This window comes from Aythya marila (assembly GCF_965140915.1).
Source record: "Aythya marila genome assembly, chromosome: 4".
Lineage (NCBI taxonomy): Eukaryota > Metazoa > Chordata > Aves > Anseriformes > Anatidae > Aythya > Aythya marila.
This window is the reverse complement of record NC_139045.1, coordinates 20,710,971-20,728,053: the sequence shown is the minus strand read 5'-3', so window position 1 is coordinate 20,728,053 and position 17,083 is coordinate 20,710,971. Positions and strand designations below refer to the sequence as shown.

The 17,083-nt window shown below is 38.5% G+C and overlaps 1 protein-coding gene and 1 long non-coding RNA gene across 2 annotated transcripts; both read right to left on the bottom strand.

The window, feature by feature from the left end:
- Nucleotides 1–503: 503 nt before the first annotated feature.
- LOC309877683 lies at nt 504–2,964 on the bottom strand. Its single transcript, XR_014317406.1, has 3 exons — nt 2,628–2,964; nt 1,179–1,269; nt 504–639 (listed from the first exon to the last, which is right to left on the bottom strand). It is a non-coding gene; the product is annotated as an uncharacterized lncRNA (long non-coding RNA).
- Nucleotides 2,965–10,745: 7,781 nt separating this feature from the next.
- On the bottom strand, nt 10,746–17,078 carry RWDD4 (RWD domain containing 4). The gene is made up of 7 exons (XM_082758585.1): nt 17,035–17,078; nt 16,775–16,855; nt 14,974–15,083; nt 14,719–14,863; nt 13,789–13,903; nt 12,752–12,801; nt 10,746–12,588 (listed from the first exon to the last, which is right to left on the bottom strand). The coding sequence occupies exons 1-7, from the start codon at nt 17,056–17,058 to the stop codon at nt 12,532–12,534; spliced, it is 582 nt and encodes a 193-aa protein (XP_082614711.1). The 5' UTR covers nt 17,059–17,078; the 3' UTR covers nt 10,746–12,531.
- Nucleotides 17,079–17,083: the final 5 nt, after the last annotated feature.

The following is a 17,083-nucleotide window of genomic DNA, read 5'->3' as shown; positions in this document are numbered from 1 at the left end:
CTTTAAATGATACCTTCTAATACTGCACTTCATAATATAAAGAGAAAAGTGTTGTTTCTCATTTAAATAAAGTTACTATTCATTTGCAGGCAGGAATGTTGAAAGAAACTTTTCAGACTTAGTATTTCTTTCATGCAAGGGCTTAGCAATAAAGCTTCCAATGATTAAAGGAGTGAAGCAATTTCAGACTAATGAAAAATAATCTCCTTAATGGACTGGAAGAAAAAACATTTATTCCTCTACCAAACAACTTCAGAACTAAAGGAACTAAGTACTAACCTGGAAGGCTGCAGTTTATAAATACTTGAAACAAAGTTTTATCCAGTCTGTACTGGTGGTTGAGAAGCTGCAGCTATTCATCACATTCGAGCAGGTTTACGCTCGAGGAATGAGGATGACACATTAAACATTTCAGATGAGCAGGATCTGCTGGAGTTTGATTCTTTGTTAGAGTACATTTCAGTTATATTTTCTTTTGATGATTTGCCAGTTCCCAAAAAGTGTTAAGCAACACCTGCCTGCTAGTCATCCATCTGCACTGCTTCTTCAGTCAGAAGTGCCTCTTTCGACTCCCCACGAGATGCAACACTTAGCATTTTCTTCTATTTATTTCAGTTAGTTGTATTCTTTCAATTATACCTGTAATTAATGTTATTCTTTTATAATCTCCCTGTGATGACAGGATCATCAGGTTTTTGCCCAACAAAAGATTTTGAGTAATGAAAAAAAAAAAGGAACACACATGCAAAGGGAACAAATACAACCCTGATCTTCATACAGTACAAAAGCCAATCCAACAGGTTTCTTAGCGTGTGTATCAGTTAAGAATTTATTTCATTACCCTCTTCTTCTTTCATACTCTAGGTTTAAAACACTTACTTTCTTTATACAGTAAAGCCAGCACTTACTGTACCCTCACAAAAAAAGAAAAAAATGGAACCCCTAAATTAAATAAAAAAGATCCCCCAACCCTTACAACTTTTGGAGTTGGAGAACTTTCATCACGCCGTGAAATTAGGATTAACGAAACAACCATAGTTAAAAGCTCAGTTTTTGAGCTTTTATAATTAATCCACCTGATAAATTCAGATTTCATGTTAAACATTATTTGCAAACAATTAATGAATGGCTCTACTACATTTAGGCTGCAGGATGATTCTTTAGGGCTGATTTCTTACCTTTATAGTAGGAGTTTATTTCTCAGCATTGACTGATTTTTATCCTCCAGAAATTTTTGCAGTTCAATCTTTGACCAAGACGATGGTGCATCTGATGTTCAAAAATGCAAAGCAGATAAATATACAAGTTTTGCTTATTGTAGAAAAAAAACTATGTATATATATCAAATACCTTTAAACAGGTATTCACATATGCATCTGTCTTGTCATTTATGGCAGGGTACATGCCAGTTGCAATTATGGCTGTAGAGGTAGTGGTGATCAACGGTAAGTCAGAAACTCCTTCATTTACACTGCTCAAGGAGTTGCTGGTCATACTTTCTGCAAGTATCATATTAATAACAAACCTAAAAAATTCTAACTGAACTAAATTCACTAATCTGAATAGTCTAATTATAATTTCTGAAGATACGTGCATTGTATCCTCATGAAGACTGAGGACATTAATGCTGACATTTAATCCTGAAATCATAAAAATTGAACTGTTCTACAGAAGCTCACTGCTCAAATAGGTGCCCTACTGTGAATTTGCATGGGTTAACTAACTCCTGATTGCTCCCTTGAAGTATAATAACTTCAAAAATATAGTTGAATATAGTTGAAAATGGTTATTTCAGTCATGTTTGATGTATCATGTTGAATTTAAAAGCAGCTTTCAGGTCCTGGCTAATATGTTGTTACATAAAAAGATCAAATTTGTTAGTGGCCTACTCTAGTGAGCAGTACAGCAGCCTTAGGCATGACAATGTTGTTTGCATAGCAGTAATCACGCAGCTTTCACTCCTCTAAAAATGCCATCCATAAAATGGGTGTATAATAGGAGAACTGGACTTTGTGAAAACACGTATTAGAACTTGATGAGGAACCTTGATATTACACTGTGGATTTGTTATGCAGACAGCACTGCAGAGAGGATTTCAGCCTACGGAGCTGAAATAAAGGGAGAACACAACAACACAGGTTTTGAACCATGTTAATCAGTGCATTTCTCACTGTGTGTTGCATAGTTTATTTTTAGTTACAAATTTATTTATTTATTTATTTATATACATTAATGACAAATAGCTTTTGGCAAAAGCTTCATTAATATGTCGTTTGAATCCTTACGACAACTAGATTTTCCAGAAACTTTCTGGAAAGCGAAGTCAAAGTTGTTCCTCTGTATTCCTGAAGAACAAGACTGGAGTACAGAATGTCATAATACTCTAAAATTACATTCATATCAGGTAAACAACTTTCTTCATAGTAAAGTCTATAACTCTCTTTGACAGCACTCCACCTACTTAAAAATCATTTTGACTGTATTGTGTCTGCAATATGACCTACTTTATACAATGAGTATACATAGACATGCTATCCTGTAACTAAGCTAAGAATGAGGGCTTTTGTATACTAAAATTGACAAATATTATCATAAGCGATTCAAATCCTTAGATTAAAAATTCTTACCATGCTTAGAAGTTTCTGAGTAAAAATTACTTTTCCATAAGCTGCCCACTTTTTTCTTTTGTGGAAGAGTTTAATGACAATGCAGATGGATTACATAGAAGTTTGAAACCTTCCATTTTCTTTTAATTGATGTTGTTTTGCCCTATGTCATTGCTTTCCCCTTCTTTCATTGTGAAACCACAAAATTCCACGAGACAGTCTCTGCAATTTCTTACAGCACTTTTCGGAAAAAAGGATTAAAAAATAAATCAATGGAAGGACAACAGTAGGAGTTGTTCACAAATATTCAAGTCACTCTTCTGTGGCTATCAGCAAATTGTAGACTTCCAAGGTTCCAGAATCCTGAATTCTGTGCAGAAAACAGAAGAACAATATGTATGGAGTCCATGAGATGAGGGGTTATTTACGCTGGCTTCTCAACAATCTTCAAACAGCAAAGAAAACTACTATCTACCCACCTGTTATTTAGTTGTGATTGTTGAATTTTGTAATTAATGGTTCTCAAACACCTCCATTGCAACATTGAGTTGCTCTGCTTGCTTAGGTTGCAGCATTTCTTTCACACTTCCCATCTCACCTCCACTGATACACACGGGTTTCTCTGGTAAATATACACCAGATCTCAACATACTGAGCTCAAAAGTAAGAATTATTGCTACCAATATGTGAAAAAAATAATACATTAGAAGCACAGCAGGAAAAATATTTATTTTTCCTATAGGAGGGAGCAGAATAGAAGTATTTTGTTTTCTAGCACATCTTCTTTTTCTCTGGTCTAAACTGTTTTCAAGTTTTGTATTTCTAGAGGGAAACTATTGTCATTAGCAACATGCTGTTATACCAGCTTATTACATCAGTTTTGCAGCAACAAGGCAGCTAGAAGCTTACAGTGTTTTACGGAGGAGGCGGCTAGGGAAGGAGATAACTGAAAAATAGTATCCAAAATATAATTTAATTCTTAATTGTAACTTCTAAATGAGCAGGGTTCTAAAGATAACTAAATTCTACTCAGCAAAGATTGTACTGCCCCAAATGAACTTCACGTTTATAGACATTACCATCTATTTTGTAACAGGCTGTCCCTCAAAGCAGGAAAGTAATTGTTTGGTTTTATGGGTCTTGGCACATTTGTTCAGATTAAGCAGAAAAACAGTAACTGTTTTTTCAAAATACTTTCACACTCTTAGGGAGTGGTACTGAAAATGCAAGATTGGTTCCTGCTCTGGGAGTTCCCTGCAGTGCTGCTGTTCACTTCCTAATAGTACCACCTGGCAGCAGTAACAAGGAAACAAGCTGTCCTGGGAGGTTGTGCAATCTCTTCTTTGAGGATGTCAACACACGGTGAATAAAAGGCACTGGTGACCTGCTGCAGCACTGCCACCAGCCCTCCTGTAAAAGGGAGGTCAAACCAGGTGACTTCCAGAGGTTCCTTCCAGTCTGCACCTCTGTGATTCAGTATGCAGTTACTAGGCTATTCACTGGAAAAAATAATAATTAAAAAAAAATACATAAAATTTTACCCTCCATTTGTGTTTAACAACCAAGCTTTTCCTGTCTTCTGGAGGTGTTTTGTTTTTTTAAATTCTAATTTCACTTCAGGTTGGAGACACTACATATAGGACAAGGACTAAACAGTACAACCAATTGTACACATCAACAGGAGCAAATTTTCTGGCTATTGACTGTTTCTCTCACATCGGGCAGCTTTGAATCTCTTCCAGCCTAAGGAGAGCTCACAGGGGAGATCAAAAGTTCAAGAAGTTGAACTTGATGCCTCTGGTTATGACAATCAAGCAAAGAAGGTATAAATGATGGTTGTACACTCTCCAACAATGTTTTGTGAAGAAGATGCTATCCACACGAATTACGTACACTTTTGGTCCTCCATACTGCACAGACTGGCATATTTTGGGCAATGGTATATGTTGTGGCTGTGCTTGCATTCTGGATACTCCGACTTTTAACCTCATCCAGTAACTAAAGAGGACTGACCTTCCTCAGCCTTCCCCCAACTTCGTCCAGCACCTGAGAGCTGTACAGAGTACAGTTACCCAGCATGTGGTTTGCTAATCACTACAGACACATCCCAGAGCACTCTATGAAATGCCCGCACCAAAGAACACATCTGTTCTATTCATCCACTCCCCAGGTAGCTGCACATATGCCTAGGCTCAGAAGCCCAGACACTAAATGCCCAGAGCTAACAGAGATCTGTACACAGCAGCACTCCAGCTTACGTGCAGACTTCTGAGGTTCTCTGCCAAACGGAACAGGTGCTGTGAAAACAAACAAAATCCACCAGCGGTACACAGATAAGCAATCATTGCTTTTTCTTGGAAGGACGACCCACGCAGATTCCGCTATTGGTGGTTTATAGACACGGTCTCTTTGCTTACACCAACAGCAGGCATTCTGCTCCAGTATCGGCTGCTGTTACCAAAGGAGGGAGGCATCCACCCAGGGGCCTCTGCTAACACTCACCAAAATTTGTGCAACTTTCCCAGACACGGGTATTCCGCTGAGAGGCAGTGAAAGCAGCCTCAGGTGGGTGGGTTGAACCAGACTCTGTCCTTATCAGCTGTCAACACATTTATAAAACATCAGCGAGGTTACAGGTTATCACATGCCTATCAAAGGCTGCTGTAAATAAATATTGTCCAGCACTACTTTGCCTATAGGCGTTTGAAGAAGGCAGTACCCTAAAACTGTCCGTCCTCCGGGCTGAGTAAATTCTCACTACAAAAACAAGGAGGTGAAAGAACCAATTAATATAAAACTAAAACAAAATATTGAGCAGAACCTGAGATAAAGCCCAAGTGTATGAGTATCACTATGAATTATTAGAAGAGATTCAAATATTCATATATCTCATTAATGCTACTCTGCACCCAAAGAGGGAGAAGACTTCTGAACCACGAGGAAGAATGTATACAACCTCTACAAGTCTTGCTACTGTAGGATAGAAAAATGTAGGCTAGAAACCAAAGGAAAGGAATAAAAGTTCTTCCTCATCAGCTCTTCAAATCACCTGACTTAGCAGGCACTCAACACATGCATGCACATTGGCTGATAGGCTAACATCTGCTTGTATCCAAAACATTTAAAATATCAAAATAAGCAAGAATGGAACATCTGAAAATAGTGGATCCACAATCATCTTGTAGAATTTCTCCCTTTTAACTTTTTCATACTGATTGCAATGTGTTAACCACGTCCAGGTAGCCTTTGTGGACAGCTTGCCCGTACATTTCTTTCTTTGCAGAGGTAAGCAGTGTATTTCCTTCCATCCTATGAAAAGGATACCACTAGAGCTCATTAACAGAATATACTGAATCTGCACTGACTGCTATAACATGAATTTTACTGAAAGCAATGCTTAATCACATGGATTATAGCTACATAATTAACCTAAAATTATCCATAAGCATTTATATGCCACAGTTTCACTGCATGGACATGGACTGAAACAGACACTAATGCTGCTCAGGTCCAGTCAGTTTTATTAAATCAGACTCCTTTGCCTCTGCACCTGGACATTCTTTTTCAAATGTCCACTTTCTTCCAGGGACAGCTTTGCTAATTTATTTACTTCCACAAAGTGAAAGTCTTCTTTCCTTTTCCAATTTAGGAGCATAGAAAAACTCAGGTCTTTGTCATACTTTCCAACTAGCAGGGACACTAGGAAGCAAAGCATGAAGCATCTGCTTGGAAACTACTGGCAGTGAAGCACGTAGTCACGTAAGGAAATCGTTCTGTGCATTCTTTTTCACATAAACGTCACGTGGGTAGCTTTAATTTTGGCGTGTCCTTACCTCTGAACAAGACTGATTTCCTCACTTTGTGTGTATTTGTGACTTTAGCACAATTTTAATCGAGAAAATAAGCTTCTATACTACATGCTGTACTTTTATTGTCTAAAGACATGGAATGAGGGGAAAAAATAATCATATGCTGTACGCCAGTTAACTGAAACTTGGTAATATTCTAGCACTGATCTTCAGAGAAGAATATAAAATTGATAATGCTGTGAAAATGTATTACCCATCTACTGAAGCTGTATACTTTCCATTAGACTTTTATCAACGGGAAGCTACAATTTCCCTGTACTATTATTATAAAAATCTCTCTTCAAGGTCAACTGAACCATAGCTTTTCTGTAAGTAGATATCATATGGTTCCCTGTGGTGGAGAGAGCACCTCTTTAGATAGTAATGCTGTCTTTGCACTTGTTTTTCCTCCAGGAAATCATAAAATGCATTACTGGTGACACTTATATGACTTAAAGTGAGATCCCGCTCTGAACACTGACTCCATACTAGACTATGGTTATTGCCTCTGGGTGACACTGTAACAGACACTTGTTTTGGAAGGAAAGATTATCTTTTCTTGAATGATATCTTCCAAGCTCATCCCAGAATGACTCCTTTTACCGGTCATTACTGGTAATAAAGATCCTGGGCGTGAAATTATGTCCTCAGAGATACCCACACAAGCCCAGTGCCCTCCACTAAGGTAGTGCAGATAGAGTTTGGCTGTCTGTCACTGGTGTGACTTTATTGGATCCCACAGCTAGCAACTTGCAGTACACAATCACAGGGTTTTCAAATTTCTGCCATACTGTAAATGTGAGTACTTAAAACACGTACTATGAATAATAGGCATGAATGCTCAGACACCGTGGCATGGAATACCTACATAAAACTTGAAACTAGATGGATGAACTTTCAGTCTTACATAGGACACTGGTACCAGCATTTGCGTTCTCACGTGTCTTGTGTAATTCAGCTATCTGGAGTCACTCCTCACTTTGCTCTTAATGAAAACGAGAGAGAGAACAGTTAATTCTTTCATCCTTGTCAAACATTCTGACATGTTTTTACAGTGCTGGTCAACACGTTTTGTCTTAACTAAGAGCACAACAGACTTTCAGAGGTTACTTGGACAGTCTTGAAAGAGTAACAGGAAGCGTAGCAGTGAGACAACGAGAAGTTCTTCTCACAACCATTTAAGAGCCCCGTTCTGAGACAAAGCCAAAGCTACATTGGTGAAAAAATAGGTGTCAATAATAGAAAAATCTATGAACCTCTTGTCTTCTGCCATATCCCAACCTTCTGAAGTGTATAGCTCCACAGCTGTAAGCTTTGCTTTTTGCTGCGTTTTATTGCCCTGCAGCAATAAAAAGTTTTATCTCCTGTGTGCTTCCTTCCCTCTCCATTTCCTCCTCTGATCCTTCCAGAGTTCTCACACCTCTGTTATTTTATCTGTTGAACGAACATCTCCTTCCCCCTTCATTCCACCGCTGAGCACAAGCGCTGAGGGTGCCATCCCATAAGCCACGCAGCACAGCCGAAGGAAACAATTTCCAGAGGAGAACTATTCTTGGTGCAGCCCAGCTCACATGAGTTTCACTGCACCAACTTCACCGTGTGAACTTGGTTCCACAATCTGGAACCACTTGTGTTGCCTCAGCTAAAAAGAGGATAGCCTCCTCCCTCTGCTTTTCTACCAAACATTGGGCACCAAGAAATGATGTTTTTCCCCCTTATCCTTCTTTTAGTCCCCAAAATCTCAAAGCATACCCAACTGATGAGCGAGAACTACCCACCTCACACCCCACCAGCTGCGGTGGCACTGCAGATGGCAGCAGCCTTGATTTCACGATCAGCTCTGCTTTTCTTGGCAGAAAAAACAAACAGAAATGGGTGGGGGAAAATGACATTTCAGGGGACACCCCCCTTCTAAATAACAAGCAAACAAACCACAAAATGCTGGGGTTTGAAGAGTTTAAACTACATATACTACTAAAACTTTAAGAACCAGAACATTTGAGTTGGAGAACTTAGCAAATTCATTTAAGTCATTTTAGGTGTTAAGACAGAACTGTAACAGTAAATTCTTAGAATTTAATCCTTGTTCAACAGGGAGTGAACTGATCACAAAACAACAGCTTTCCAAAGCATTCGAAATATTAGCCAATTCAGATACATGCTGAAAGGCTTAAGAAGGAAAGCGATATTTTAAGTTAAATTGCAGTTTAAAAGATTAAAAACTTCATTTAAACACCACCTCCATTTTCTGCACCAAGTCTTTCCGAGGAAAACCTTTGAGATTTATTTGAGAAGGGGGGGAAAGCTTACTTATGTTTTTTCTTCTTTGCTTAAGCAGAAGGGCTTTGCCAAGTGCTTACTGCAATACCGTCACGCATAAAAATTACTATTATTTTTGAAGTCCCTTCAACCAACGCCTCTAATGCTTCAGTAAAACCAGTCATGTACGTGCGTTATGGAACATTTCCAGACTGACAAATCCCTTTTTAATCATCCTGCGTCCTGGGCCCTACTACTTCTACTTTACTGCTACTAGGACATTTATCTTCTCTCTCCAACCAAAGCTCAAAACCAGAAAATTTAAATAAATGGTGCAGCCCTGTAATCTAAGTGACTCTTGCCCTACAGAAATGAAGTACAAATCAGTTTTTCCACTGCCTGCGACATTAGTTTACTTAAAAAAAGGGGAACAAGGTATTTTCCAGCAGTGTTTGAAACTCAGTCACTCCCTAGTCACGTTCTCTATTTATAGGTGTCTCATTTTCAGAGACACTGATGTGTCTTTCTTACTAAAAATCATCATTTTCCCTCCCCTCAGTTTCCAGTGCACAGGCTTCTCCATAACACCGAGTACCTAGATTTTTTCTGGCCCACTTCCAGCTATCATGTTGTAATAAAAAACGGTCAAACAAAAATTACCTTTCAAATTTTACACAGAAAGGAAGAACTGACACAAGTATTCCCAAAGCAAAACGACTCCCCTGAAAGTAGACTTCTGAACACACATTCTAAATCCCTGCTAGCAGAACCAGAGGAGATTGCTAGGGCATCTTCCTAAGAGCACGTGATTTAAAGGCAGACAAAAAGCTGAAATATCAGGCATTTCACGAGGTTAACAAGTTTACTGTTACACATGGTAGCTTCGTAAAAGCAAGATATGGTTCTTATTTTGTCCTTCCCCCATGCTCCTTAACTAATCTATTCAGACAAATTGTCATGGCAACTCCATTTAGACACCAAGGATACTAGCAAAGACGAGTCAATTCCCCTTGGAGAGAATTTGAATAGCGAAAGCCGTACACACTCCGATGCTGGCAGAGACAAAAACTCAACGCCCTTCCCTGTTACCGGATCACAGGCAACACCACCTTCTCCCTGCAGTGTTACTCCTGCTCGGGTTGCAGCCACGAGCCTCCGCTCTAGGTCAAACAGAAGACCACAACATTTGGATAAAGTCCTACCTTGTGTACTTTACTAGGCTTTACTAAATGTGATTGGAGTTCAAAAAGTAACCAGATATTCCAAAATCAAGCATTTGTTAAGAATCGATAGTTTTCTTTATTAAAAAGGCACACATCTTCCCACTGTAACTCTACAGTTTCAGTAAAAACTACCCTTTCTTATTGGACAATGGCAGCGCAGACCATATTTCTTCCAGACCTCTTCAGTTTCTTCAGAAGAGTGAAAACATAGAAGAAATTAATTTTTTTCCCTTCATCTGCAGTCACGGCATTTCATAGAACTTTTTTCTTTATATTTATATCGTACAGACAAGCAGTAACTTTGCAGTATATTTAGTCTATCCTCCTCTGATAAAAGAAGGAATTTAAGAGAATAAGAGAGCTGTAGGAGTGTATGTTGTGTATAAGCTCCCTTGACCTAAGCAGGAGGAAAAACACTTCCTCTTCATCAGCTGAAGTCCTAACTTGACAGCTGTGTAAGCTGTCCTGTATTGGCTGCACAGGCTCTTGTCTCAGCACCACTGATCAGAGCACCCAGCCCAACGTTCGTTTCACTACGTGCTGTGCATAGCTCACGCAGCAGATTGCACTCTTTCAAAGAGGCACTGGACTTGGTGTGATGGCTGTTTTCCCGTGTTTCTTAGTGGGATGATTATTCTCTTATTAGTAACAAACACAGCTACCCTGAAGAACACAAACATATACTGTAAGAGGGAAAATAATCTGTCAATTGTTAGGAACACTTTCTTGGTAAGAGAAAATCCTTTGCAAGTTCAAATGCAGCCTCAAAAGTACAATATGTACAACAGGAAAAAACAAACACATACCACAGCAGATAAATAGGTATTTATTAAAGTTCATCTCAAATCAAACAAAAATAATAAAGGACATTAAGGCATCTTGTATTCAATAACCATTCATATGGTAAAGATGACATCTCTTTCTGATACGAGAGCAGACTAGGAAAAAAACGTTTTCCCAACACATTTGTCAGAGTGCTGACTTGACCCACTGTTTTACCATTCCGCCAGCAAACCTCTCCAAAGAATAATCATTTCTCCAACAAAAGAGCTACAAAACCCCAACACTCACTGAGACACACACAAGATAGCACTCTTCCCTCCCCTAAGACACACGAACTTCTATAAGGATGCACACTGGAGAAGAGACACACAGATACATGCCGTAGAGGATAAAACATTCATGTTGTAACCACTCGCTTTTGAGTGGACTTGTCTTTGCTTTCAATAGTATTTGCTATTTTAGCCAATAACTACTGAAAACAGAACTGCAAATTCTAGTCAGTATTATGATGCAACAATTTTTATGTTCGCCTTCTACATTTGTGTTAGATAAACAAATGACAAAGGTTTTTCTTTCCATGGAATAATTTATTTTGACGAATTATGCTGTCAAGCAACTAATCACTGTTATAGTGCTTTTTTCTTCCATTGGAATAAGAACATCAGGAAATGTTTACAGTATCACTGGGTTCACTATAACAGGATTCTACTACAAAGTAAAATATAAATTATTAAACACTGCACTATTCACTTCGGCACTTTCATTCTCTATATCCTTTGTCACATTTTTACCTTCGTTTAAGGCAAGTTTTGTTTCCAAAGAAGACCACAGTCTCTAGATAAACTTATATGACTAAGTTTACGAGTTAGGAAATTGAGCTTTATAAAATATTTACTTCAACAAATAAGAAAGTTATTAAGAGAAAGATGGTGACCCAAAATTGCACTGTATTAAAAGGTGGAGTCCTTGTACCAAAGTCCTTTATTCATCATCTTTAGAACCAGTTTTGCTTAACTATAAAAGAGACACAAAAAGAAAGTGTTCAAAGTTTAGACTGCCATTCCATTTATTAGGAAATAAGAACAACATTTCCACCTTACATAGACCACATGGATTTTTAATTAATAATACAGACTGATTGTGCTACTGTATCAAGAGATTGAAATGCATCGAGTTATTTCTTAAGCTTAAGCACTAAATAAGCTTATTTCCTGAACCTGAAACTATCTTCATGCATTTTGCAAATTACTTCCAAAAAATACAAAATGAAGTGCTGCAATTGATTTAAAACAAATAAAAACAAAACTAACACACCAAAACAAACAAACAAAAAACCTAAACCACAACAAAAACTTCAGGGCACTCTATTTGCTTTGAAGACTCTCATCTCTCCAAAATAAAACAGATGCAGTAGCCTAAAAATGTATCTCCACACATCTCCAGAAGAGATTCCATACAGTAATTTGCACAATACAAAAGCAAACATTAACTTTTTTTTTTAAATCCAAGTTTCTAATTACTAAACGTAGTGCACCTATCAAGAAATGTATCTGGAATCCAAAACACCCACTACAAATAGCCTCTTCTGACTTGGGAGAACTCTACCTAAAACCACCATCCTCATTTGCTCAATGTTATTTAACAACTGGAAGTGGTGTTAGGCCTTTATGCTGACAATTAATTATAATTGTAAGAAATAAAATCATTTGTTAATAAAATTGTCAAGCAGCTACGCTGGTTTCCAATAAGCAAGGAAAACCAATATAGAGCATGAGAAATACATGAATTAGAACCTAAAACGGGCAGTAGTTGTTACTGTTTCTTGTAAATCTTTTTAATATTAAAAGATAACTTGAAAATACTTACATGCTGGATGTACATAGAAACAAATCAGACACCACAGTCAAATCCCAAAGTTAGGAAGAAAAGCAAGAAAAAAAATCAGGTAAGTTTTCTTCAGATATAAGTACACATTATTTTAATGCACATAGACAGTATTTTCATAATACTGCATATCATAAAGTCACATTACCTTAATTACATCCACCCAGTTCCATCCTCGAGGAAGCTCCCCTTTGTGATCTGCAGAACAAGGTGGTTTTATTTTCAATACACAAGCTACAGATAACCTTTATCTTTCTTTAAAATCAACACAAAATTCTCAAGAGACAGAAGTCTTAATTCCACCATTACAAAGCCATGAAGACAAAAAAAACAACACGTTAATGTCTTGAACATATCTTGTTCTTCAAAGTCATTCTGTTTAAATAAAAATGACTCAAGACAGTCCACCTGATTTATAAGGCAACTCTAAAACAAGCTGGGTTAACTACCAGTGATACATTCTGAAAAAGAACAAAATTTTACAAAGATTTTCCTTCACAAAGATTTTCCCTAATAAGGTCAATATTAAAAATGCCAGTTATGCATTCAGATTAGATAAATGATACACAGAAATGACTATCATGGGGTATAATTTATTGCTGCAATAATATAATATTATCCCAATCATTAACAATTACGTTTGAACACATAAAAGTCGTCAGCAGGACTTGTCAAAATACTGAATATTTTTCTGTCAAAAATGCCATGTTTCACTGAAATCGGGTAGTGTCTACAAAAACACCTCCATTTTGAAGATACAAGCTAAAGATTTCATTTTGAGTTACAAAGCAAATGGTTACATTTAGAAATTACTTTTTTATAACGTGAGTTATTTATCTGGACCCATCAACAAAATATACGCCTTTCGTTGAAAGGGAATTTTTAGATGTCCCAAAAAGTACGTTTGAGAATTTCACTTCTGTCACAAATTGAAATAAAAAATGAAATTAATCAACAACATCTTCAAGTCCCTACTGTCTAGGAAGTTGCTTCAGCCAGAACAAACATCTTGGGCAAAATTAATTAATCTAAACCAAACCAAACCAAACAAAACAAGAGACCACGGATTTAAAGCAGTTAATCCTACATGCAAATAAATAGTGATTCTGACTCAATGAAGATGCCACTGCTGTAAAAGTTGGAGTCTCATACTGCTCAAGCAAAACAATACTATAGCAGACGAACCTGTTTTGTCAGCTAGCTTTCGTTTCTGGGTTTTGGATAACTGCTCCTTTTTGTCCTTTTTCTTACTTGCTGGCCCATCGGGAGTTCCAATCACAATACTATTGCTTACAGAAGTCTGAGAAGGATGAAAGTTGTTGTTAGTATTTTGTATGTTAGTTCATCTATCGTACTTCAGAAGCCAGTAATAATACAGAGTACGAACACAGACTGCTCTGTGTGTGATTACTGAATCTGACATAGTAAAATGTCTTGACTGTCAAAAAAACAGCAATGCCATCAGCTGTCAGCAGCTTTTAATCAACACACAATCATGACAATCAGAACCACATGGAGGAGACTGGAATTATTTCCTTTCACAGCTGCAAGGGGCACTTCTTACACTTTGTAAATTTGATCATGGAGTTTGATCTGAATGGATTCAGATTTCCAAAATAGGAAAACCATTCCTTCTTCCTCAAAGCAAGTCTGCAGCACCACAATGGCAAATAATATCCTTACACATCAGGAAGCAATATGAGAAGGAAAACATAGAAGCCTAAAATAGACTCAGCCTGACTCACTGAAGACCCTAGAGGTGCATTTATGCAATCCACGACTTCCCAGGAAGCTTTCAATAATTTGCCCCCAGGCAGACACCTTTCATCTGCTCTCTGTAGTTTTGCTTCTGCTCCATGCCTCCATTTTTATGTCACTTTGTAAGACAGAACTACAGCTCATAACATTGGCAGTGACAGCAAAATAACAATTAAGCATAACAATTATGACCACTGAGCACTGGGGCACCGTACCACACTACATGCCACTGTTCGTACCTAACACATTTGTACCCGATGTACTAACACCTTAAAGATAGAGCAATGAAGCATTCAGAGTTGGAATAACCATTTCTGTGGTTTTAAAAGGAAGAGATTAAAATCTAAACTTACTCACCACAGTGTTAACAGGCTGATTTTCCATGAACAGCTCTTTATTATCTTTGGCATATTCAAAAAGTGTGTAAGTCATAGCAGTTCCAAGATTAGCTTCAACTTCTACCATCAATTTATCCAATATGCTTTGTTTAACAGCTGAAGATCTGAAAGAAATCATAAAACTCAATGATGATCTAGACAGAATAAGAAAAGCTTGTCAACCAAAAAGCCCTCACTTAAAAGACTACGGAGTGAAGCTGTCACAAGGACTTACATTGTGTTGTTGAAAAAAGCATCCATAGATAAAATCGGTGCTGTTTGTGGATATGTTTCTGGCCAAGAAACTTCTATTAGAAAGGCTTTTGGATCTCCATTTTCACCTATCTGAAGGAAAAAAGAAAAAAAAAAAAATCAGTAATCAACAGTTTCCAGTCACTCATTAAAAACTGCAATGCCAATACATAAGTTTCTCACTTCTCTAAGACCAACCAAATTATTTAAGGTAACAACTCTTTTCATAAAGCTACCAGTATGAAAATAAAACTTTTATCCAGAAAAAGTATTAAACTTACGATTTGAACATTCATCTCTAACCTACAGTTTCTACTCTAGGAAAAGCAAATTAACTCTCTCTCTCTCTCTATATATATATACACACATACATGTATTTTGAAGTTATTTCAGTTGCATGTCTGTGCCAGCAGAATGACATAAATTTAGCAGCACCTGTTTTAGAGGTGAAATAAATAAAACTTTAAGTCAGGCATCTGCAATATTTATCAAGACAACACCTACATTGTTTCTATCCAGTTCCCAGTGGTATCAAGAAGAAAACTGGTACTGTGGTTTACAGTTCTCCCTTTCTCAGGAAAAGCACTGTCTGCACACTGAGCAAATCCATGCAGAAAGCTGCACGTCCATGCTCCTCCTGTCAACACAACCTAAAAACAGAGTAGCCTTACTTCAAATGATGTTACTACATTTTCCCAGTGTTTGAAAAAGTCTTTCTTTCATCTCATTTTCTTAGCACACTGATTACAAAACATCTTTATGTGTGAGACATGTCTGAGACAGATAAGGCTCAGAAAAATGGCATATTAATTCTTTGACCTTGTCATGCATTTACTTGCACTATGCCTTTTCATAAAACAAGTTTTCTTTCACAGGAATGTGTTATTGCCTTCATCTGACACTAAGCTTTATGGTATTTCAATTGAGTTCTCCTAATTTTTGACAGTTTTTTAAAAATTACAAGCAACTAAATCTATCAAAACGTAGAACAATATCCTCTGGACTTGCAGGCAGGTCACAATCACTCTTCTGAGAAAATTAAGTTTACTTAGACCAGTCCTATCAGTGAAGGAACGCTGCACTTACACAAAACAGGATTCAAGTGCTATTTATTAAATCAACCTAGCTTGCTACAGTTACCAATGTCGTTCTGAAGTTACTTGAGAGCTGCAAAAAGGTGACTTTAGATGCTTTCTCCCTGCTACAGTGTGGAACACAAACGCAGAGCATTTTCGGGCGTCTCTGTAAAGCTCCATGGCACCACAAAGACCTGCCTCTGCCCCTGCCCAGAACAACTTCCAGGTCTTCAAATTTGAATAAAGTTGAGTATATAATTTGAGTATATAATAACAACAGAACCTGTTTTAGAATAGTCTTTCAGAGATTAGTTTATACTCATAGGACAATTTATATGGACTTGAGTTTTGAACTCCAGGGGCATCCAGGAGTAAATATTTGATCAACAGAACACCTGATCAACACAATGCCAAGGCTTCTCCTTACAGCTCATTCTACATTTCCTCGAAATTAAGTGCAATTATTTTCAAGCGTCTATTTTGGTATCTAGCACCTTTTTTTTTAGAGAAAACTGCCAGAAGTTGCAAGAGGGGCAGTGCAGGCAGGCTGCTGGGAGGAGGCTCCTCAGCCGGCGGGCAGGCTCCCCGGGGAAGCAGTCAGGGCTCGGAGCCTGTCGGGGTTCAAGGAGCGGCAGGACAGCGCTCCCACACACAGGGGCTGATTTTTGGGGCCCGGGGGTGGACTGGACGAACCTCGCGCCGCCTTACCCGGTACTGGAAGGACACGGGGCTGAGCTCCCTGAAGCAGCCGTCGCCTTCGTAGATGGAGCGCAGCGCCTCCAGCTCCATCTGCGGGGCGGGCAGAGCACGGCGTTACCCACCAGCACACCCCCACACCCCTTCCTCTTCCTCCTCCTCCTCCTCCTCCTCCCCACACCCGCCTCAGGGTGACCGCAGGGCCGGGGGTGCCCCGTCCCTAAGATGGCGGCCGGGGGCACGCAGCCCCCCCCCTCCCCCCATCCCCTCACCTCCTGGTCCTCGTTGGCCGCCATGGCGCGCGCCACGCGCGCTCCCCCC